Consider the following 26,777-nt stretch of genomic DNA (forward strand, 5'->3'; position numbering starts at 1 on the left):
TCTCGAAATATGCGTTTCAGATACAATAGCGTTAATTTTTTTCACACGTACAGATATTTTGTTTTTTTTTTATGTAGGTACATATTTAAGTTTATAAAGTAATTCAAAGTAGATAATTTTGTAATAATTCGCAATTATTTAAAATAAAAAATAAATTATATAATAAAATAATGGTATATATAATATACAAAATATCGTAATAATCGTTACAAGTTTTTTTAAAATATTTATTAATATTCTACTCTGCAACTTGCACCGTTAATCCAAATGCGTTCCATTACAACAATAACTTTTCAAGTTTAACTTAATTATTTAAATATTTTATTTGTGTTTAATAATGTTATGACTTTGATTTAATATGTCTATTAATAAAAGTGTTTGCGGTTTACTTTATTCTCGATTTTAATACTTATACATGGTAATTCTAATTTCGATAATCTGCTTCCTCGCAACGCGTCAAACGTTAAACGAAACGCAGCTAGTTTACGAAACTCCTACATTGTTTTGACGTTTACAGTTTTGCTCATAAAGTTTTGATACCTTTTACTGTGATTCATGTAAATTGATATAATGTCGCCTCCGGCTGAATTAAGTTTTGACGAAATACTGAAGTTTATGTTAGCTCACAACGGCAAAGTCACAAATCATGAATTAGTTAAGCATTTCAAAGTATTTTTAATGAATCCTGACATGCGAGGTGAGTGAAAATAATTTGATAACACTGTACGTTGAACTTTTAATTAGGTTATGCAAATTTCATACTTATTGTAATAGAGATACAGTATATCTTACCAAGGTTAACAAAAACGTATTTGTTAAGTAAATTCTTCTAAACCTTGATTTAACATTCGATTCTAAATAAATTTGTAGATGAAGCCAGAAATACATTCAAAAAACATGTCAACGCACTGGCTATTATCAAGAATCAAAATAATGAGAAATGGTTGATATTGAAAAAGAAATATATGACTAATAGTGCAAAGGAAAATGATGAAATTGAAAATAAAACATCCGAGCCACCAGCTGCAGCTTCAAACGAAAGTGTAGAACTAGAAGATAATAATAGCCAACCGCCATATCGACCACCGCCACCTCTACAACTCAATCAAGACTTTAGTATTCTTGCAAACATCATACAAGATACATCAACAATTCATACACAGAAACCTCCAATAGATCTACCACTTAATGAGAGCAAAGAAAGTCTCACATTGACTGACGAGATTCCCCCAAAAGTACATCCGAGAAGAAAGTCTACTGAAAGAATGATCACAGAGAAGAGGTCAAGTATACCAAGTTTGAATTCAGATACAAGAATGTCTATTCCGAATGAGGACACCTCAGATATTAGTGAGACATCAACATTGACCTCATCCCGCAGTGAGAGCATGCTCGTTGAGAGTGAACAAAAAATATCAGTTAAGGAGCGGAAGCAAATGTTTAACAGAATGGCATCGGAGAGTGATGTGATCAAGTCTCAAAAACTCAGCTTTAATAACTCGGTAAGTTGATTCTTAGTACTTATTTCATATAACAGATATTGTTAGTTATGCATATATTGTATACTTGGTGGTAGGGCTTTGTGCTAGCCCATCTTTGTTGGTACCATCCACTCATCCGATATCCTACGGCTAAACTGCAGTACCCAATATTGTTGTGCTCCGGTTTGTACACGCAAAAGGGACATAACATCTTAGTTCCCAAGGTTGGTGGCATTGGCAGTGAATGGAATGGTTAATATTACTTATGGTGCTGACATTGTCTATGGACGGTGGGGAGTTTCATAGTGAGAAATCTTTATAATGAAGTATGTAATGTTCGTGTTTATTATTAGTTTTCTTATATGAAAAGATTATCTTAAATTATAGATATGGATATAGTTACAAAAATATATAATGAAATATTTTACATCTCTGAATTGAATAAATTTCATCATTCGATATTTATATCACGGACATGATGAAAAATTAATTGCTTTCAACAATGCTCAATGGTTCATTAAAATATATTAAAATTAAAAAAAGGCAATAACTTTTTTTCATTTTAATTTTAATAATTGTGTAATGTTATTTTACTTAGTTGTATGGCATTGTACAAGCCCCGCTGAGTAGGTACCGCTCATACATCAGATGGTTTATTGCCAGCAATGCATATTATTGTTCATAGATGAAGCGTGAAGTCTTAAGAATATAAATATAAACTCATTTGAGTTTTAATAATGACAAAAACTAGATAAATAACATCTTAGATGTGTCATATCTTTGACATTTCAAATTTGCAGAATCCTTTGTGAATAAAAAAATTTAAAATAACAACATTTGACATCTGAGTAAAACAATATCGTTGGTCGAGATCTTATTACATAAGAAAGTCATTACAAATTTCTGAATTTGGTGTTTTTAACACCGACGGAGCCATTGTCTATCTTTAAAAGTAAACTCTAAGTGGATCTAAGTAGTTAAATGAAATAGTATTGTACTATAAATTATGACATATTAATCAAGAACTTTATGAATTGTTCAATATAGCTGAGCTATGGGCGGTGGTAGTCACTCATGGGTGGTGGTAGTCACTTTCCATCAGGTGAGCCTCCTGTTCGTTTGCCACCTTGTGACATAAAAAAAAAGCTAATAGGAATCATCATACATCTTTGATTACACTAGATATTTTCTGTAGACTTTTGTTTACAAATTTAATTAAAGCTAAAATTGATATTGGATATACACACACATACATATATTTAAAATTCATAATGCACGAATATATTAAAACAAAAATTATTATAGATAAATATTAGTAAATAATCTGCTAAGGCATATTTCGAATTGAGATTCGGATAAGGGATTATAAATCCAGTCAGCATATTGTCATATTACTTTTCAACCCTTCACACTCATCATAGATTTAATAAGTCATATTTCAAATTTACAAACAAAACATTCCTTATTCACACACTTAATACCATTTTTGATTAAAGAAGAAATGTACGTAGATTTTACCGAACAAAAATATAATTACATCATATTAACTTGGGAATGGGATTTAACAAATACGAGTACTACAATTCTTATCGTTGTTATGTTCTTGTATTTAGTTATATCTATATTTATTATATTATTCTTATTAAACTTAGTAAAATAGTAAAAGTGAAACAAAAAATGTAATTCTATTAAGTTAATAATTACTAGTTTAAAAAAAATACAAACATGTTCATAAGTAGGTAGATATTCCATGAACTAATTATATAATCATTTCACGGAATTAGGTAATGGACGGATGCATTCGTTGCTATGCTAAAGAAGTATTTAAATGGATCCTCTTTAAAGACAGCTTGGAATAAAATATTGTGATTTTTAATTTTTATTTTATAAATTTCATTTCTTCAATCGCTAATGATATATTGAATACACTTACATTTAGAAACAAGAAATTATATTTTAGAGCTGTTGTTAAAGCAGCCTAAGAGTGACTAACGGCCACCTTTCTTGAGTAGGTTTTGATTTTATTCCACAAGAGCTACCAAACCCGACTTCGCACGGCTAGAATTGGGGTATACATATTTTAAAATAAATAAATAATAAATATTGGACAACATCACATACATTACTCTGATCCCAATGTAAGTAGCTAAAGCACTTGTGTTATGGAAATCAGAAGTAACGACGGTACCACAAACACCCAGACCCAAGACAACGTAGAAAACTAATCAACTTTTTCTACATCGATTCGGCCGGGAATCGAACCCGGGACCTCGGAGTGGCGTACCCATGAAAACCGGTGTACACACTACTCGACCACGAAGGTCGTCTATCCCGACAACTTTACAATCAATATAATTTTCAATCTACACAAATTATAATAGAATTAATTATTTGCTTTAGCCTTCCGCTTGAATTCATTAGTGAAAGCGGTATAAAAATCCGTTTGTTTAGTTTTGAGTTTGTCGCATACGTGGCGGGAGGACTTTATTTTATTTTATGTTGGAAACACATGATAAAACTCTACCAAGTTTTATCCGAGTCTATTTTCCTTCAACGCCAATCTCTAGCCAGGACTTCCAACGTTGCTCGTTTAATGAATTCTAATTCTAATGTCATGTCATATCTCGAGCTGTTATGTATGTTGAGTTGCCATTCATACGAATAACTAAAAAATATTAATAATAAAATACATTTTATGATGTCTTATTAAGTATAATGAGCTTATTTTTTAAATATTCAATGGTTATCATATTATTTGATTCGATATGTTCGTATTACTCTCTTTGAAACATACCATAAAATACATACACATTACTATCTTATGCCGCCATGCGATATATAAATATCAGGGATATTGTTGTCCTCGTTCTAATCATAATTGCATTTAATTGTAGACGCAAATAGGAATATTAGTAATTGCTAAATATTATTCATGACTCTGTTTTATGGGTAACGTATATTAGTGTACTTTGATGACAGACCGAAACAAATGCCGATAGTCATGACGCTCACTTGTGTAGGAATGCTCCCTCTTCGCCACCGCTCTCTTATTCCGTGTGTAGTATTAAGAAACATTAAATCATTTAATGATTGCTTTTCTCAATTTATAAATTCTTTCAATAAACGTCAAATTCGATGTAACATGTGCTGAGCGACCCGTAAAAGCTTCATCTTTTAATATACTGCTACATAGTTTCTAAGTATTCTTGCACGTCTAGAAAAATGAATTCTCATTGAATGTACATAGAGTTCATTTTTACATCATAAATTGAATTCGGTGTTACAGAAATCACGGGATTCTTCATATTTCTTTACTCTTCTTGAGATATTTATATTAGTAACAAAGTAACATGTTTATAAATTTGTTTAATATTAATTTATAATTAATGAAATATACAATATATGTATTATTTATCGTGTATCTTATAATTATATGAAATTAAATATCATAATAAGTACCGGTTTTAAATTGATCAATTCGATTACTTTAATCGCTAAAAAAAATCAAAATATACTTAATTATATATAAGACTTATAAGCTTAAGTATTTCGTCCACTTACATATGTATATAAATTGAATGCTAATACCGGTTCGGAATTTAGTTTTTACTCAGAAGAATAAATTAAAATCTGTAGTTAGTTTTACTTCAAACGAAGTACATAGTCGCACATGCAATCGATAAAACAACATAATAATTTATACTAATTTTATAAATACGAAAGCAGCTCTGTCTCTTTGTGTGTCTGTCTGACTGTTGCTCACGGTCACTGAACCGAATCTGATGAACTTTGGTATGAAGCAAGCTTGAGCTTATGCCTATCTGACAACCGATACTCTAAAATACGAGCGGAGCCCCGGGCGACAACTAGTATAAAATAACGATATGATTGTCTACTAACGTCTTTAGTCAAGAATCAAAACCCTTCCGTGATCCAGAAGTCAAGATGTTTCCAATTCAAAGTCACTAATCGTCAGTTAAATTGGGCACCTTGTTACTTATACTATACTATTTACTTACCTAATTATTACCCGAGTGAGGTAATTATAGATATTTTGGGGACTTCAGTCGAGGGTCAGAACACCTGTTAGCCGGCTGTGGTCGAATAATTTAAGGCATAACGACGTGATAAGTGACACTGTTCGCGATAAACTTTGTCTGTTTTATGATTCAACGTCGTAACTTGTTCGTCGATCCGATGAGTAGAATTGTTTCGAACAAAGTTAGCGTGCTATTTCGAAGGGAATATTGTTTTTTTTTTTTATTAAATACTTGATTAGTTGCCTTAAGACTTACGTATATTTACGTATATTACTGTCGTTGTATAATTGGTGCTCATTATTTAAATGTATCGATCCGTATTCTCGTTTCGTTCACTATTTATTTCAAGCATTTATAATTTAACGCGTTCAGTTATTTTAAAATTAACTTGTGTTTCGAGTCGCGTATAATCTATAATTACGCGGATAATTCCATTATTATTGTAAACTACATCATAATTTGTATTCGATGACACTGTTGTTTCACTATTAGTCATCTATAAACATTCCATTATCAAGATGGCCCCTTATAAATATTAAATAATATTCAGGCTTTGAGCAACTGCAAAGGGCAACTGTAAATTATTAAAATAAAACTATGAATATCGTTATCTGTTCTAATAAAACTCTTTTGAATAATAAAATGTTGCGTTGTGGTTAACGTTGCCTCTCCGTCGACACCTGGCGCAGCTAATTGAATTGTAAAACCTTCGTCATGACCCTTTGGCGGTCAAAATGACGTGAATTTGATTATTATCGACAGTTCATTTTTCGTGATCGCGCCGGGATATCGGAAAGGTGAACTAAATTGCTAAATACACGCCTCGAACGATATTCGAAAGGCACTCCGGAAACGAGAACATTATCTTGTTTATACGATATTCTATTAAAAACATGACAAATTGTGGCTTTACAATATCATAAACATTAAGCTAGCCCATAGAGCGCTAAATAATACATGACTACACCCAAAGGGCACATTTAAAAATAACCGAAGAGGGATGTTCATTGCGAAAACAAAAATTTTATATAATAAATAATTTTGGCTCGTACGAGTGGAACACCCCCTGTGAGGGTAGCTTACAAAGCAAACAACAAAAGCTCCTAATGACAAATATTAGGCCGCGTCGCGTACGCCTCCAGCACCTAATGGACTTTACAATTGCTTTATACAACGTACGCCACGGTGTAGCCTATTAAGAGGATGAGGGCATGCATTAACCCGTTGTAAAAACACATTTTTGTTTGCGTCAACATAGCGATGTTAAAACTAAACTATTTTAAACTTTACACCGTATGTAAAATATATACTATTCCAGTAGCAATATTTAATCAGTATATCTGTCATCCGATAATAAATCAACGTTAATAATAATCAGGCTTTCTAACAATTAGTACAGCACTTACAAACGTTCAAACAAGATCGACACGAGTTTCGGTATATCGATATTCACTTACGTTTGACGCGGAAGCTAATAAATTATAAACAATCCGTTTCTCACTAATATGCCACATTGCCACCCGGCCGAGCGAGATCCTGACACATAAATCAAAACTGAAATAGACCGTCGACGGTCGCTTCCGCTCTTCAATTGGAATACTCTAGAAAAATTAATCCACAAAGATTTTATGAAAGTGCAGTCTTTTTTCACTCTGCTATAAAAGGATACTTTAAGATCTGAGAGTTCAACTTTAAGTTTTTATCCGCTTCCTTTGAATGAGGGTCAAGTAAAATATCAACTACATTGTCGCTTAAAGGGTAATTAAATTACAATGAATTAATATTTATACTAGTTTTTCTAATTGCAGTTGATAGTCTCCTGTGTTTGTCAATGTACTTTGATTTGATTTGGACACTGATAGCTAGGGATTACAATTTAGTTTAATGAAATTGCATGACCGGAGTAACGTCCCAAATGAATATTGCGCTATCAATATTACACTGTTTAAAGTCAATATTACAATCATTATTCATGATGCATAGTGTATTGAATAGCGGCTCGTGACTGGTAAATTGTCTGAACACAGTTATTGTCGTGTGACTCCTCACGCACGTGGCCCATTAGTGTTTCGAAAAGGTCATGCACATTGACCACATGGGTGTTTAGGGCTTTTTGTACGTTAGGAAAAGCTAATGCTATTTTTTTTTAATTTAAAATAGATATACAGAAGGGCCAATTAGCCACCTGATGGTAAATGGTCCCAAGTTTACATAGACATTGCAAAAAATATTAACCGTTCTGGATCCGTATTCCGTTTTGTCAATGCACCGTTAACCATGATGAACTGAGATGTTATGTCCTTTGTACTTGTAATTACTCCAGTTCCATCATCATTCAAACCGAAACACAGCAATTCAGAGTACCGCTGTTCGCCGATAGATTAACTGATGAGTAGTTAATACCCACCCAGGTGGGCCAACAAAAAGCTCTCCTTACAGTTTTTTCCGAAAAACCGCGATATAAAGTCAAAATATTCTTTATTCGAGTAGTCTGTTATAAGAACTTTTGAATTGTCGTCATAAAGAATTAATATAAATGTAAGGGTTCCGTCGGTTCGGAATGTAAATTCTATCGAGAAGAACCGACAAAAAAATCAGAAGTTATACTTTTTCACGAATGAGATATGATGTAGACAAGTAAATGTTTTTGTCCTGTATGGAAATCAACAATTTTAATCTCCACGTTTTCTTAAATTACAATCCCATTTGACGATTATCAAGGAAGCGATCGCATTGACATCACTTAAAATAGACAAATTTACTACTACTAGTAGTCTAGATATATTCTTCAGCATTGACTATCTAATCGAAAACTTTGATAGTTATTTTAAAAGTAGCTAGTTTAATCTTACGGTTTTAAAGCTTCTGCTAAGTGAGTGCTAAACGTGAAATTCAATTTGTTTTTAGTGTCTTAGCACTTAGTGGACCTTTTTATTGCCACCGTCATCACGTCTCATGTTTAATTTTGAGTCAGTTAATACGATTTAATGTTTGCAAATTTTATCCTCTTTTTGAGGAATCCGAACAAGCTTGATGACAACAAAAAACGACTTACAATGACTTAATTTCAATCGGATTTAATTATCATATTGATTTTATTTAACATAATCTGTTTCTTTGTAGCAATGACTTACTTGTGGGCATACATTTTAATATGTTGTCAAAATTGTAACAGATTAAAAAATTAAGAAAGAAATAAACGAAATTAAAAGATTAAGTAAAACTTATTGGAGGTTTTATTTATTTATTCTTATTGATTATTATATTGGTCTATTCTTAAATTAATTAGTAAACTATATAATTAAAGGCATTAAGAGGTTGGCGAAAATAAGCATCGTTTTAAGTAACGCCGTCATCGTTTTGAACAAACTCATGGTAGTTGTTATGCACGATGCGAGAGATAAGCGCTCACGGTCCGCTGCGAGCTGGCAGGAAAATATGACCGATTTCATTGTTCTCTCTCTGCTATTCGGCTCTGAGAATCACTTGCAGCCATCAACAACGCGGATGCCACAATCAACGAGCCTTGTCGATGCGATGGAAATAGGAACGGGCGAATTAGCTGCTATTGAAAGATAAAAGATGTAATACGCTTGGCGTGAAATACAATTGAATTCCAACATCGATCTTTTCGCATCGGGTGAAACGAAAAAATGTTTCGCCATACTTGTACGATGATTGATGCCAAGTAACGCACAAGAAATTGGAATTTTTTTTTTTTTTTTTCAAAACGAAGTATTTTTTGCGGTTTGCAAACCTTTTCATGTGCTTATCTTTGCGAGGATTTGGACTCTTTTTATCTATAATGAGACATGTTCAACAAAATCAATCTTATGAGCCCTTACTTTTTATAGTTTCGTGATTGGTCGTATGAATGTTGTTTTAGCTTATCTTGTTCTTGTACGTCGTCGACGTCAGACGTCAGCATCGTAAGTGTCAGCATCGTATTTAAATGATAAAATCCCTTTAAAAGTATTCCTTAAATTAATCTTTCTAATGCAGAAAATATTTTCAACAAAATCTGTAAGTTGTAAATATGTTAACTTAATAGTTTTCTTTTACCAGGCAATTAAATGTTAATAAGTAGTACTTGGCCTGTGGATATTCAATTACAAACACTTCACGAAGTCTATCACAATCACATAAAATTTTGGTAACGTATTGCCAATAAATCCCGATAAACAAATTTCCAGCGGCGACAAGTCAGCTATTATAATGAGCAACGCTGGATGGCATGATGTGTATCGATCGTACCGTGCCGTCGCCACCATAATGTGGCTTCGCACACCCTGATGCGGCCGGCGTCCTGCGGCGAGGCACGCACGCCGGGTCCCTACGGCGACGCACTGGCGTCTCTTGACTCCTTTCAATACATTCGAGTTTCTTTCTCTCGTAAATTTTAAGTCACCACACTTTGTCATTTACATTATGTATGTTGTTCTATATTTACAATTCAACTCTAATTCCCACCTTATAAAATGATGTCGATCATTATTCTTGAATATTTTTCAATTAATTCAATGAAATGTAATTGTTTGATATGTTTATGTATGAATTTTTTTGTTATGTAGATTTATTGCTTATTTCGAGTAATTTTACATTATACTGTGTAAATTCTAATCTAATTTACAGGTTTTTGTGTGTAATTTATCGTAGATAAATTAATAGTAGCATTTAATTGCAACGTTGTATAATCCTGATTTATTCGTTAATCGGCTAGATTTGTTGTATGATAGCACGGTACGTAGTGAGCTGTTATGTAGGTGCTACAAATCAGTCTTGTAACCATTTATTGAAGCAATCTCAGTTTACGCACGCGCATAAAATTTCTCAAGTAAGACCAATACGATGAAAACTATTCTAGTCCTTGTGAAAATTTTATACTAGAATACCTGATTAATTATGTTGCGGCTAACGTAATCAATTTTATTATTTTTTATTGTAAATTGTATAAACAATTGTATCACAAATTTAAAAAGTCTTAAGGAATCATTATTGATAGTAGTCTCAAAGGGAATTGACAGTATTACTCCGTCGTTAATTGTCGTTATCGCAGAACCCAAAAAACCGGCAACGTACAAACTTAATCTTCTTATTAAATCAAACACATCACATTAAGGATGTTATCTTGTCAATATTGAAGTCCCTAACAGTGAGGGCAATAGTGTAGACATAAATATGTAACGACAGGTGGTAAAGTGGTCATGCTGAGCAACGCACGCCCGGACTCGCATAACCAAATGTAGCTATATCAATCAACAAACGTTTAAATTTGTACTTTAAAGCATTAACAATACAATCTATAGTCAAATTTCTCAAGTTAAGGTCCTTATGACTATACGTCCTCTGCTTCAATCGCAACGCAAGCCTGAAGACGGGAGAATTCGAATTTATTGACCATTAATTCAAAATATTATTTTCACAATATAAGTACTCATTTATTAATTTTGAAATATTAGGTTCCGATTAATTTATATGTGTCTTTAAGATATTTATTATGTATGTAAATATCGTCTTTATTTATAATCCTAATCTTTTGTTTTCAGCGCAGTGAGTTTATTTCATTTATTTGATTGTCTTTGAGTTTTGTGAAAATAATATGTAAAAAGTTTAAATGTTTAGTATTGTGCAATATTTAAAGACTTTTAAATATATAAGAGAATTATATATCAGTAAATATACGCGTAATAGTAAATACATTACGCGTTAAGAAATTCTTGAGCGTTGTTATTTCTTAATAATTTATGTTATTATGTCCCTAGTAATCAGTTTTATTATTTTCAGAGTGTCGACGAAGAAGATAGAGTATCGGTAAGTACATAACGAATATATTTATCTAGTAATAAAATAAAGTCGCGACTTAGCGCGGAAATACAATGAAACACTAATATAAGCGTTTTTTCATTCCACTTTCCAAGGGCGACACGCTTTTCCATTCCCTCAAATTTATATGACCATGTTAATTTTCTGTTCTACTAAATAACTCTTAACTTAGTGTTAGGGCTTTGTACAAGCCCGTCTAGATTGATACCACCCAGAATATATAATATATTCTACCGCCAAACAGCAATACTATTGATGTGTTGTGGTTTGAAGTCTGAGAGAGCTTCTTAGTTCCCAAGGTTGGTGAAGTATTGGCAATGTGTAGGGTTACCATTTTTTACTGTGCTAATATCTCCAAGCTGTGGTAACAAGTGACCATGAAGTGGCCTATTTCGAAGCCCGCTTAAATATTATTAACAAAAACCGAGCGGCTCGTTAAAGTTGAAGATGCGAGTGCACCATCCATTCAAATTCAAAATTTAGCTAAAACCTTTTTTAATTCTCCAAAAATCAATTCTCTACTATAGTTTAGGCACTGCGTTGATAGTCAGCCAGGACAGTCCCTTTTAATAAACATACATTCAAAGCGCCAGAAATATCGTCTGTAGTTAAAATATTCTCCATCCAGTCCAACACTGAATACTTGTCATATGAACATGTCACCACGTGTAATAATTTTAGCTTACCAAAAACAAAACAATATCGCTTAAAAGTTATATTAATAACTTAATTTTCTCTGTTAACCTAATAATTACAAAAAGAAAAGATTGTTTAAAGCATATTTCTTTAGCGTTAAAATAAATAGCGAACATTAGTGTAACATTCGTGTAAAAATGTTCTTTCATTTCACTAACAGAACAAACAAACAAACAGAATTAATAACATTCACTCACGCTATATAAGAAGATTGAATATTAACACTTGAAAATGTTTACGAAATAAATTTGGCATCCTGAAATACGCTTTTTTAGAGTAGAAGCTAAAAATTGTGTTTCGAAATTAATATTTGGGTTTAAAGATTAAAAGAAATCTTTCAACGCGAAACTTTAAAGAAAATTTTGTTTTTATTTATTATATTATAATATATGTCATGCATATGTCGGACTGTACGTATGTATCGTAGATATAAAACATATATAATTAGGGTATTCAAAAATTATCTACCGAATTCGTTTTTAATATCATAGATATATTCAATCTCAAAAAAAATTTCGGATAATGAAATATGATAAATTTTTTAGGATGAAATCTATGTGACTATCTATTTGTTACAGCTGGAACACAAAGAAACGGGACCATTAGATTCGAAGCAGAAGCAGTGGATACTTTGCGCAGCGAGGGGCGAGTACCACACCCTCGCCAAAATGTGCAAAGAAAACTCTAAACTTGTTCGTACTAAGGTAAGCTTGTTAGCTTTATATTACCAGACCACTAGAATTTACTCCATTCATTCGATGACATCCGCTTTTTGGGAGTGTTTTATTAAATTTCTCCATTTGTTTTAAATTGTACTATCCAGTTACGTCAAATAGTTGTTTATGATTTTAAATAAGTGTAGTAATCAATTATATCCAAACTAATTTAAACATAGACGTTTTACAATCCTTTACTGAGCAATTATACCAAATTGAGGTATCTTTTATTAAAATAGGAATTCATAACTGTCACTTATATGTATCCAAAAATTAAACATCAACAAGTAACCACTTAAAATTTGCGTCAATGCAGCGCAAACAAACAAAAAAAAAAGAACGGGAGAGATTTCCAGAAAAAAGGTGATAAACGTTAACGGATGTAGTGGTCTCATCCTGAGTTGTTAGGCGTTAGTTAGCGCCGAACCAGAGCATGTGTCCAAAAGGTGTGCGTCTAATTGGGAAGGTCTCGGCGCCGGCCCGCGCCCCCCGCATGCTATCTTGACGTATCTCCGGACGTCCCTTGTTTTATTTTACGAGCCATATCTCAAGTCCCTTTTTTTCAACTATTGTTTATGCTTACGCGCACTTGATATATAGATGTCATATAACTTGAGTATCGCTAATTCCTTGCTGATCGATGGCCCGATTTACATTTGTTTTAACTATAACCACAGGAGTCAAGTTTTCTCGAAATTATTTATTGTTACTTCCTCATTTATTATCTTCGTTATTGTTAATAGAGTTTCGTTCTGTTTGTTCTTCATTCGATCCATCAAGTATATCAGCGATTTAAGTACGTTTAAATTACTAAGTATCACTATTAAGTTCTTTATTAAATAGAACAGTATTTATGACTGTTTATCAGATACATCCATTATCCATTATAATTTACGTTTGCTTAAGGTCTTCATTTGAGCATTTAGGCCAGGGTTCGAGTGCATTACTTTTATTGTATACGCAATAAAATCTGTAATGATAGCGTTCTCTTTTATTGATTCGTTGTAAATCAAGTCCCGGAGCAATTGGATTTAAATTTTATAGGCATCCTTGAGGATATGTGAATTGTTGTTAAGTAAAGTTAATGAGAGTGATCCGAGATTGTCTCTTAGCGCACTCGCTATTTGAGTGAAGTTGATTTATAAAAACGTCTTCCTGCGATTTCTTATCTTGGTTTTAGTTTTTTTTTTATAAATGTTTTAGTATCTGCAAATAAATATAATTCACCGTAAATAGCTCTAGTAATATGTAATAGCCGTCTGACTTAATACGATTTATTATATAACTAGTATTTTAAGAGTCATTAAACTCAAAGTAATACGATTCGTCGGATAGAGCAAAGTAAAGTGGTACCGACTTGTAAATTTAAATTGTATGATAGAACACTGTGTTTACTTAAAAAAATGTCGTAACTAATACAGTTTCTTTGTCGAAAAGTAGGTATTTTTGCTTTATTGTATATAAAACATTTGTTCCAGCTTCACCTTTATGTTAGAGCAACTAAGACCAGTTAATTATTATCCACCGTATTATTTCAAATTTGTCTCCAATTAGTCCGTCGCCGAGTCTATTGGTTATAACATCTGCTTTGAAATTTCGTGCGGTTGTTTTCATTTTCTCTTATCCGACTAATAAAGCAACAGTAAATATTGTCAGACAGTATGTAACACGTGTTTGCTACTAAGGCACGATGGTTGACATTTGTCGTCTCTCCAATAAAAAACACTTTGATGATTATTTTCGTATTTGCCCTACTCGATGATAGAATTATCGATTTGTGGAAATGTCTTTGTGTGCGTGTCCTTACTACATTTTTTATTATATGATCCGCTTGTATCTCTTAGAAATGAGACACTTAAATATGTCATCGTTGCTTCCTATCTAAAGAGCTCTGATATTTATTAATTGACTAAAGACCGCCCGCGGGGACGCCCAGCTCCGTTTCCGAGTCTTTGGAATTCTTTAAATTATCGATGTTCGACTTTTCGAATTGATCGATTATCATTTTTATCCAATGCTTTGCTATTCGAATTTAATATTTAAAACTGTCTATAATCCTTTGGCTTGCGTCATATTATTGAATATATACGACATATGTTGATAAAAATGAATTCGTATAAAATGAAAATGACATAAAAAAAATAGCTTTATGAAAAATGATTTTGGTGTTGACAAACAAAGCCGCTACTTCTCGGCAATATACGTCGTAGCGGCAAAATATTTATAAATATTTATTGTACACTCTTTCATTACCAACATCATATTAATTGACAACGTATGTACGTTCGTAACAAATTTTACATTTGGACTAAAAGCGTAAATTTCGCTTCACGATGTCGTTAATAATAAAAATTATCATTTTCTTCTTTCACTAAAAACATTTTAGTAAATGAACATATATTTCAACAGCACGTCTTGTTTAACGATCGCGCAACCGTGGTGTTGTGACAAAAAAAAAAAAAAAAAAATATCTGTAACAGGTAAAATAGGAAAATGTTCAGGAATGTGAAATGAATCTATTCTAGATAAGGATATTTTGCGATTCTTTCAACCTTACCCTTGAAACAAAATACTCTCATATTACAAATAAGATAACACGATCAAAGATAAAATCTTTTTGCTGCGTCTGACTCAGTGGTAATGACCATGGTCGTTTTTATAGACGGCAATTCGTAAAAAAAAAAATCGTATTTGATTTGTCGATGTTTTAAAGGATGAATCGGGTTTATTTAATTATTCCTTAACGGCCATGTAATTGTGTTGATGAAGGTTTGTTTAGTCAATAAACCGTTTGAGAGCCTCTTGTTATTATTTGTGATTTACGACTGTCCGTTTAGGGTTAGACTAGGGCTACCATTACCATTACCATATATTTTTATTAATAAGTTGTAAGTGCTTATAAATTGATTTGAATTTTATTGATCGCACTTCAGTTGTATAACAGAAGATATACTTCTGTGTTTTTAGAACAATAAAGAAGATTGTTCTAGAATATTTCCCCATTTAGGTATTCGTATTCTAAATTTAAAATTCATGTCATTGTTATACGACTAAATATTGCGAATATAATTTAGAATCTGAAATCGTATTGACGACTTGTTTATTTCCTAAATAAATCATAAATAATAATAATCCGTTGGATTGTCATGTATGACGTTAAATTTGTTATATCGTATCATCAGCTTTAGACTATAAAAATATTATATTTTATATGTGATCTCTATTTGTAAAATTTCAGTTATATATTGTTGAAATTAATATCATTTAATAATATCGTCGCTATCACCAGTGACAACCCTATCAGTGTACTGATCATGAAATCGCATATAAGTTAAAAAATTCAATTATCGCGAACGTAGTAATCATTAAAAATTAATTCTTAAAAGTACAATAACAATGAAAATTTATGTTGCGAATGTGTCCAGACACTCGGTAATCAGTGAAAATTTGAATTAATTAGAACATTTACAATTAAAACTAATATTTATGTGCTAACCGTAACAGAGCTTCTAAATTAACAAACGATAGAACATTGTTTAGTTTCTTTATTCATTTATATTAGAATTATTTTATATTTGGCACAGGCATTATAAGAAATTACAACAATTTGATATCTATATTAAGATTTCGATTAACAGTAATGGTATATTTCCAAACATATTCTCTATATGTAGTACACATAGTAACCGCTCTCACTACAATGTCGCTTCGATATATATATATATATACAAATTAATATGTAGAGATTTCAAATGTTGAAACCCTCCAATTAAATAAACTCACAGACTTAGTATATAAAACATATGGATTGGTATGAAATGCGAAGAGAAGAGAATGGATTATTTGTAATTTTAAAGCAGGAATGTAAAAAGAAATATATTCGAACGCTAGCCCACAGCGAAGTCTAGCCGGCATTAAACCTCCGTTATATTACAATCCAATTAGTCTCAACCAAAGTTCGTGTTAATATGAATAACATTTTGGCCATTTTTACACACGTGGCCTCGCTTAGACGCCGGGATACGATTTCAAAGTAAAAAATTATTTTCAAACACTCGTCTAATATTTCGGCTGCACGCGCTATTAACGCCCAGTCGACTGTGGGAGTTTCGTCGCGGTAAGCAGTTTATGCTGTGATTTATTTCTGCACGCTGCACACATCCACACCGCTGACATCTTTTGCTCTAATTAAGACAGTCATTTTCCTTAATGATTTATATATTTTAATACTAAAATGACCAATTACCGTACTCGTTTTATGTCAGCAAAAGACCGTTTCAACGTAATTATCGTTTTTAATATTATAGTATTATTTACTATAAACATTGCCTGGAAGATTTATTATTTTATCTGTGTTTACCATCATTAGATAATAAAGAGGTCGTTTAGATTTATTATTTAATGATTAGAAAGTTATATTTGAATAATCAATGACGTAAATATGAATCTTTATAACACCATAGATCTCTCGTCAAAGTTCCATGAAAATGTATAAAAACAGCCATTTAAAATCTGATTCCGAAGCTGAGCCCTTTTGTTCCGCTCGCCTGTTACCCCGGGTAGTCGAGCACGACCCGAACTTTGTTGTATTGTTGTAGATTTTTTGTCGTTTACAATGGCTGTGCTAACTCTTCGAATATTGCCGGCGCCAAGTCGATGCAACATGAGATTTACGCGCCTCATTTGACTCGGCTCTCGATGTTTATGTGTTTGACACAGCCCGAAAAAAATACGCTATTAAGAAGTTGGGAATTGTATTTCGTAGCTATTTAAGCGATCACTGATTTAATTTCATTTAACTGCTATATGGGTTCAACAAAATATATTATTTATTGAATTCAAACAGATAGATAGACTAAGCTTATATTATAATTAGCAGTTTTATACAAACCAATCTGCTTTTAACGAAAAACGACACTAAGAAACATTTGACACCAAATTAATATTTTTGTTTTGTTTATAAAACAAAGTGGCTATCACTTAAACATTGACAAGAATAAGAATAAAATAAAACAAATTGTAAAACAATGAAACTAGATTACGTATCCGTTTAAACGGGGGGTCTCGGACGCGATCTAGGCGCGTAGCATAAGGCACTTGCGCGTGAGTGCAAGTCATTGCCACAATAAGTGATTTCCAACACGGTGACGATGCAATATTGTAATAGTTGTTTGTTTAGTGGCTCTACCTTACCCGTGTATCGACCTAATCATATATGCCGAGTTTTGTTTTTATACCGACGTTTTATTAAAGAGTTCATGGGTGTGTTATGTTAGCTACAATCAAATTTGAAAATAGACAGGTTAGCGTTCTCATTGCCTTCGTAATTTAGTTTCTGGCGCCAACGTCGAGGTGTTGGCAGTGGCCGATTGAAACTTATTTATTTGAAGCTATTGTTGCTTTTATTATGACCGTTTAATAGTCATCGACCCTTGTATTTGTTTTGAGGTTCCGTTCTGAATACGATTCGTTATTTCCTTCGTTTCTTTTTTTTTGTCGTGACTCCGATTTATTCATTTTTTCTACTTGAGAGATGATTCGTTGGGCGATATATTTGTGGCGTTTTAATAATAATTTTATAATGATACTATTTAAATTAAGAATATGTATTAAGTATGTATATTTCATTGTAATAATTGTAACTAAACAACAAATGTCAGTACTTTTAGCGCGCTTTGACACGAGAATTAGGAGAGTGCATCTTGATAACCTCACAGCTTCGGAACAAGCTTAGATGCGTTCGAAAACATGACTGTCAAAGTTTTGAACTGAACGATTCTTTCGAAGCGTTCTCATCATTTTATAATGTCCATAAGATTTTATGCAGTTAAAGGTGGCAAGAAACCTGTTCTAAATGTTTGAATTTCCAACGATTTTTTTCCAGGATAAAAAAAGGAGTACGCTTGTTGTGTCCGATTTATGTTCTTTCCGAAAGGATTTTCATGTGGGTGTAACTCCGGCCTTCGGTGCTTGCTTGTCACTTCGGAATGGGGGATAAATACAGTTCGAGTCGACTTTGGATTTGTGTTTCGTGCAAATTAGCATTGGCCGTTAAAATTCTAGAAACATCTTTTTTAACCTTAACGCGTTTTAAATTATTAGTATCGTTTACCGCATTCGTTTATAACACAAGGTTAATTTAATCGATGTCAATATTGATTTATTATTAGCTTAATGAACATATACCTAGAAAATTTTATTCAATTAAAAATTAGCATAAATAGTATTAAATATGCAATTGTATAAAGAAACAGCTAAGGAAAATTTACACCAAGTAGATATTGATATAAAGCTGGGTTTGTTATTGCAAAACATGAAAGCAAGCTGCTTTATATACACGAAGAAAGGGATAATGAGGGCGGACGAGCCGTCACTCAAACGATTTGTGATCGCATGACAAACTACCGTCGACTAATACATGCTAACCTCAACCCAGCTCGAATTTGGGTCATAATAACTGACCATAAAACTTATTATGCAATAAACTTCCGGACGACTTAAGATTTTAATATATATTTACTTATTAAATATTATGACGTTTTATAACAAGGATATTTTGCAATATTTATTGAATCTTCATTGAATACTTCAACTGATTACAATCTTATGATAATTTAAATAGCGGCTGAGCGTTGTCATGTTAGTAACAGTGATATTCATTTACATATTTGATATTGAGGTTGGTGCATAGATATTACAGTTTACGGAGCTGTATCTAGCTGATACATACCATTTCTGCGATATAATTACTAAGAGATAATTCGATTTTTCTAGAATTCACTAATCTTTTAATTATGTCGAAATACTTATTTTTATTTATATCAGATGATTTCCAATTTACGATGGCACGAGACCAATGTTATCATTTATAGGTTGAACAAAAAAACTAGATTCAAAAATATAGTAAACAGTACTGAATTTCAATTTTACAAACACATTTACATAAAGTGGCAGAAATCGTAAAGGATACCCAATTAACCCGACCCGAAATACTCCGACAGCGTGTTTAGGCGTCGAGTTTTAATTTGGCAGAATCGAGCTATCGTACATCAGGGAGATGGGTGCAAAATTTACGCAAGCCGGCTGGGGACTACCGAATCCCCAGTTCACCGCGGCACATTAATTAACCGAGCGGGTTCCATACGGCGTCCCGTACAGCGCCTGGTGGCGAGGGTAGATTTACGACACATTCGACCAGCATCTATCCGATAAACTAATTGCAGTGCGCAGCTATTGTTTCTAAATACTGGCACAGCTAGGCCGGCCGCCCGATTGTCCTTAGCGCATTCAGGATTGCGCCCATCTCTCCATGATCGATGGCGTGTTGCTACCAACGGTCTATTTCGTAGATGGTGAATGGGCTTGGCTTGGCGTCAATAGATAAAATTTTGGTTAACAAGCTTCTGACCAATAGCTGTTGCTCATAATAAATAAAGTCCTAAACTTTTCTTGGATTTAGTTAAATACTAATTGAACTATAATGTAAAATTAGGTTTTTTCTTTTTCTAGATATATTTATATATCAATCCGTATGACATGTCCAAAATTTCTGAAATATTTTTCGCGGAAACGAAATTTCGTTCGTTCTTGTGCATAATTTTATTTTTCTATCGTAAAGAATTACTTTTTATTTTCAAAATAAAATAGTGAAAATTATAGATCCAAAGTGAATTTTATATTGCAATGTGGTACACGAGGGTGTATCATATTTGTACGTGGCACTTGCGGCGTACACGCGCCCGCCCCGGGCAATCCGCGAACAGCCCGCGTTTTGGATATGTTTCCCATATATTTTACCGTCTGGAATTCGTAAAACATTATCATGTTATTGAAATATATCTAAATATTTCACGAATTAGAAAATAATTTCGTATGAAACATCTGTCATTTCGAATTTACCATGCGAATGGGGTATGTTAGTAATTTAAAAATGGAATATATTTATATTGCCATTTAAAATGTTGTGCACGTGTACGCGAGCTACTGAGAGCACTATACGACACGTGTTTTTTTGAACGCTCTGAGCTAATCCTTGCAAATGGTACAGGCGTCGTCACGTCTGAATTCACTTTCATCTCTGTCTATATCCGTTGTTCGGTACAGTCAAGACAAAAATAATTATAACCACGAAGCGTAGGCAGCGCGAGACTCGGTTAAGCCACTACAATTCGTTTGCGGCGGCAATGAGCGGCTTGTAAATCAAAGGGATTCAAACATAATTAAGCTCATAATTAATGTAAAGACTCCTTTATTTATAGGCACACTCATTCTTAAAATTGCCCCCGTTCTGATAAGGCGCCCCTAAACACATGTAACATGTTAATGGGCGTAGATAATGGAGGCTAAAAGTCGGTTGCATAAAAATAACACAAAACGTTATTCGATTTCATAAAACAATAAAACTATCTAGTATAATAAAATATGAGTCGGATTCATAAAAATTATCACGCAAGAGTTATATTTCCTTCATAATAATCGTGACACCACGGCGGGACAGGATACGTATGTTATAAAGTCGAAACTGAGCGTAAGGCGGCTCTGATTTACAGCTAGCTCGTCAAATAATTATTTTTTCTTAAAGCCTGTAGAGGAGAGCGCGTACGGACGCGATGCTGTCGCTCATTCGCCGTACTCGTACGTCAAAGCGGTCTAAATTATATCCGCCACCGCGGGTAGACTGGCACCCTATTAATTTGTTTATATTAGTGACGTTCACTTGCGCAGTCAATCACGATTGTCGTCGAACGCCCGATACACGATTTGTTTTCGAAAGATCTTAACCGTGTTTCGGTTATTTCTGTACAATTGAAGCTTTTAAATTTAGTGTCACCGCAACTCTCCGGAGACGCTCTAAGCATTTGTCTCGGAATATTTATCGTCGCGGCACGCCGTATATATCATCCGCTCGCTATTGTGGCTATCTATCAGAAGCCACGCGGGCCGGGCTAAATTGATTATTTATTCAGGCTTACTTAAATCTTCAGAGCGGTTGTGTTATTTGTAGTTTAAATAGGCTGGAGTCGCTTAATGCGTATTAAAAGTGTGCAACGTCGCGTCGTGTTTGCCGTTTGATAATCATTAAGAGTGTTTTATGATTTTGGAAATTTATCGAACGATAAAAACGTTTGACTATTTTCGTATGATAACTCGTAATCATATTTAACATCGTATAATATAAAGAGAATATCAAAGTTTCTCGATAAACAAGCCACTTAAATTAGCTAAGATGTTTATACAATAAGTTAATAACAATGTAAATTAAAGTCCCGACATCGTTAAGCAAACAATAGCCGCGACCCGGGACAATACTACACACTAATGAACGCGCTTCCACTAGATTATTATGGGGATCATTTTACACACAAAACGTTGCCCACCGGTAACCGAAGTTCAAGCGTGTCCCTTTGTAATTATATTACGTACTCGTGGTACTTCTGTGTTTAAACGAGAGGGCAGCGGCATGACCTCCCCGGGCGTACGGGGATGAACACGCCGCACTCCGGTGGAAATATAAAACAAGTACATTATTTTAAGGCTAATTGGCAAAGGCCGCTTGCAGCGGTAGGTGCGAGCATCGGGAATTTGCCCACGGCGGTACCGAATTCGCGGTACGGCGGCCTCATTACGCCACGGACACGGAACACGGTATCGTTGAATTGGTATCTGAGAGCATACGGATGTTTGCATCTGGCAAACAAATCTTATAAATAGCGTAATTTTTGTCCCAGTGATTACGGGACGGTAGTTGCACATAAAAAATCGGTTTTGGTCTCATTTTGACCAGCTCGAGTCTAGATGTGCAGAAAAATAAAGAGGATTCTTGATTGAAGTTTACTATTATAATTTAACAAAGAATTGATTTTAGAGAGCGGAAAATAGTTACTGGCCGGCTAGAGAGCGGTACTACGGCTGTATAAGGAAAGAAAAGAAAGAGAAAGAAAAAGATATAGTATGAGTGACTTTCAGTTTACAATGAGATAAAATCAAAACAAAACCTGTCATACGTTCCGACATTCCTAAAAAATCTTGTGAATAAACGCGAAGTTTAAGAACACACACACACATATATATATTATATATATTTTTAAATATAATAACATATTAGCGACCACTTTACCATCCTAGGATAGAAGAAGATGTGTAACTTCTGGTCAACTCAACTACAATATATTTTTTTTATTAGTGGTGTTTGTGTGTGTAGGCTCCACCCACTAACTACTAGGTACTAATAAGCGGTAGGTACCGCTGAATATTACTATTGATTGACGCTCGACCATCCTGCGGTCCATTAACTAATCAGCCTTTCAACAATGAAGACAGTTACGGTAAAGTTCGATGCCATTTCTGTTATTCAATGTTCCAAGTGTACGAATGTGGATATACAGCTCTATAGACAGCGTTTCTGCATTAAGTACATGTACTTAGTGTATCGTATATAAGTGTTAACGGCTCGTATATTGTATGTTATATGAGTAAATATACGCGTGAGATATCTAAGTCTCTGATTATCTCTTCGATAAGATTTTCGCTATCACATAGCGATAAATACAACGGTTGCCGCGTTAATCGAAATATTCATCATTATATATGTGGTTATATTATACGTTAGCGTGTACAGATGAAAATATTATGTCGAGTTATATTGTAACATATTAATACGTAAAACTAATTTATTACGCATTTGTGTTGTTGAGTTGCACTCGTTTTTTTTGTTTCACTCATAACATATTTGTTATATAAAGCAGGTTCGTTTGTGTTGAATTATTGATATTAAAGCTTATTTACATGTGTGTGTTACGTATTATATAAGTCAGCCGAGATGGCCCAGTGGTTAGAACGCGTGCATCTTAACCGATGATTTCGGGTGCAAACCACTGAATTTTCATGTGCTTAATTTGTGTTTATAATTCATCTCGTGCTCGGCGGTGAAGGAAAACATGCCTGAACACAACCTGCATTTGTCTAATTTCAACAAAATTCTGCCACATGTGTATTCCACCAACCCGCATTGCAGCAGCGTGGTGGAATATGCTCCAAACCTTCTCCTCAAAGGGAGAGGTTATTTAATTTACAGGTTGCTAATGTAAAAAATAAATGTTACGTATTAGCTGCGTTTATAATTCAGACACGGTATTATAAATATTTATTATTATAACTAGAAATCACGATCACGAAATACGCAAAAGTCTCTTTACTTTACTGGTATTCGTTTTACTTAAATATAAATACATGTTTAACTTAAAACGTATTACAAAAGAAATACAATAATTATATGTTCAAACGACGAAACAGTCTTAAGGTAATATTCGGTATGCCGTTAATTAAATCACTATATTTGTATCGAATTAAATTTTAATAATTTTCAAACAAGACAGTCCATTGTTTTGCCATGTAAACCCATTGTTACATCCGACGGCGGATAATCTCTCGAGGTTCCGGCTCAGAAGATTGCTGTAGCTATTTTAGTTCCAATATTATTTTATAACGAACACGTTCTCTTACATTTTGAAATTAATTTCGAAACATGTTCGAATTTTAAACGGTGTCGGTTATAAAAAAAAAGAGTCGTTTTTGGGTAAGTTATTTTCAATACGGAAGTCAAGTAGTATTAATAATTATAGAACACTTTTTTTTTAATAATTTAAAATAAAAGAGTTCTTGTACGATAATTAAAAGGCCAGTATTCTTTTTTAATAATTTTATCTGTGTTCGATGACTTACACCTTTGATCTTTAATAATAATTATTAAACATATTTCAACTATACCAGAAATCAGTAGCTTTTTACAATTCGGAGCGTAAATGCCTATAAGATAAATTACCATATATACGTACCTTTTCAAATTATAAATTTAGCCAATAATGAGAATAACCTCTGCATTTTTTTTTAAAGACAAATATATATTGCTTTTAATGAGTATAAGTAATGAGAGTGCTTGGAGGTGACGACATGTCTTCAAAACGATGTTGTTATCTTCTTGAACGATTTCTGCCACTACAGATGTTCTAAAAGGAAATTCCTCAGTTCCTAAAATATAATAGCGAAGAATAATAATACGAAACGCACTCTATATTCCCTCATTCTTATAAACCGATCTGACCGGAAATATTTAGCCACAGGACCGCTTTACGTTTTTAGGCAAGACAGCGTCAACACTGCTTTTAACTTCCACACTTAGGGATGCTACGGTCAATGTCTTGTTAGAAAACAATTACCATTTGTCGGACTGAATGGCGTATGAAATTGAAGTCCGATGTTGTAAGCTAGACACGAGTGGCGGTCAGATTTAAAAATATTATTTGTATGTACTGCCATTATGAAAAAACATGTTAGAATATTCGGATTTAAAATATAGTCTTGTCATTATCATATGTATAAAACTTTGTCGGAAACTTAATTTTTCTATACAGTTATTATAACAATATAGTTTTTATATATTGCACACTCGGCATACACAGCTCCTAACAGTATGTCTCATTTTTTAACGAAAATTCGTCATAAATTTCGATTCAATGAGATATCATATGACGTTATAATAATTATCATCCACACAAGAACATATTCCAATAATTAAGAAAATAAAATTTTTACCATTTCAAAATAAACTCAAACCAATGATACTGTTATAACTTCGTACCCTTTGAATCGTTTGTACATTGAAAAGAAATCAGATCTTCTAAGAGTAAATCATCGCGGTTATTTTCGAATACTTTTCCAGTGTTTCAGGGTTATACCCCTTCATCTATTTACTGAAAAGATTAAAGTTTATAAGAGGTATCGTTGATGATCTCCGCGCCTGCGGCGTGTACGTTATCGCGAAACTTCACCGCGGATTTGGAGCATTGTTTCAGTGAAAAACTTCGCTTTATAAGATACAAAAGAAATCCGCAACCCTTGCTTTAAGATCTTTATTTTTGCAGGAACTTTTAATTAATCAAATTTTAAAACGAATTGTCTTGTCCGAAAGTTTGTCAGAATACCAATAGGCATGTCTTCGTCGAATTGTATTACGGTTTTAAAATCAGGATCTCTTTAATGTAGAATCCTCTAAGTTTTATCATTTTCGATATAAAATATTTTTTTCTCTATGTCGAAGTAATTTATTCTGTCCATACTGATGTCCAAACTATGGTAGGATTTTGTGTAAAATTGTATGGGTAGGTATCACAAAGTCATCAGATGTTATACCGTCCAACAGGAATACTTAGTATTATTGTGTTCCTGTTTGAAGGGTTCTTGAGTCAATATAACAGGCACAAGGGGAATACAATCTTAGTTCCCAATGTTGGTGGCGCATTGGCGATGCGAGGAATTGTTAATTTTTCTTACGGCGCCAATGTCCATACTAATTTATTATCCATAGTTTATAAATTATATAAAAATTATCGCTACAAATATATTGGTTATTACCGTTTTGTATAAGAGAGTGTAGCCATGTTAACACATTACCACGACCAATGTTCTTATATAATAAATTGAAATAATTCAAAAATAAATAAAACAATTAATTAATATTCTTACCTGACACATTCATTACTTATTCGAAAACTGAACATCTAACAAATAAATATTGAATTAAATTAGGCATTAATGTTTAATAATTTCAACCGTTAAACGGTACTTCTACATATGTTATATTCTTTGTCATATTATTTGACACGCGTCTGTCAATTCTTGACAAATATCAATTCAAATGTCGTCTCGTCAATTCATCAGTAACAATGGATCGGATCTTCGAGGTGTTCCAGTATCGAAGTTTTCGATCGGAGGATGAGTTGAAAACAATGTCTAATTTTTATTGTACATGTTTTCTTTCTTATTTTTATATAATATTTTGTTAATATCGAGACGACCAAGGCTAGAATACCGTCGTCCTCAACCGAAGATCGCAGATTCAAATCCGAGCTTACATTTCCATCATCATCATCATGTGTTTAATTTGTATTTTAATTTATTTAGAGGTGAAGGAAAACATCGTGGGAAGCCGTGTGTAGGATGAAAATTGTTTATATGTGTAGCCA

At 33.2% G+C, this 26,777-nt stretch overlaps 1 protein-coding gene across 1 annotated transcript in view; it reads left to right on the forward strand.

Moving 5' to 3' along the window:
- Positions 1 to 536: 536 nt before the first annotated feature.
- The window catches only part of LOC125076090, a 36,880-nt gene continuing 10,639 nt past the window's right edge, over positions 537 to 26,777 (forward strand). The window contains exons 1-4 of the mRNA XM_047688041.1: positions 537 to 697; positions 871 to 1,502; positions 11,306 to 11,332; positions 12,619 to 12,744. Coding sequence (XP_047543997.1) covers positions 571 to 697; positions 871 to 1,502; positions 11,306 to 11,332; positions 12,619 to 12,744 — 912 coding nt within the window. The 5' untranslated portion in view covers positions 537 to 570. The remainder of the gene's footprint in view (positions 698 to 870; positions 1,503 to 11,305; positions 11,333 to 12,618; positions 12,745 to 26,777) is intronic.

The sequence above is a fragment of the Vanessa atalanta genome, chromosome Z (assembly GCF_905147765.1).
Source record: "Vanessa atalanta chromosome Z, ilVanAtal1.2, whole genome shotgun sequence".
Lineage (NCBI taxonomy): Eukaryota > Metazoa > Arthropoda > Insecta > Lepidoptera > Nymphalidae > Vanessa > Vanessa atalanta.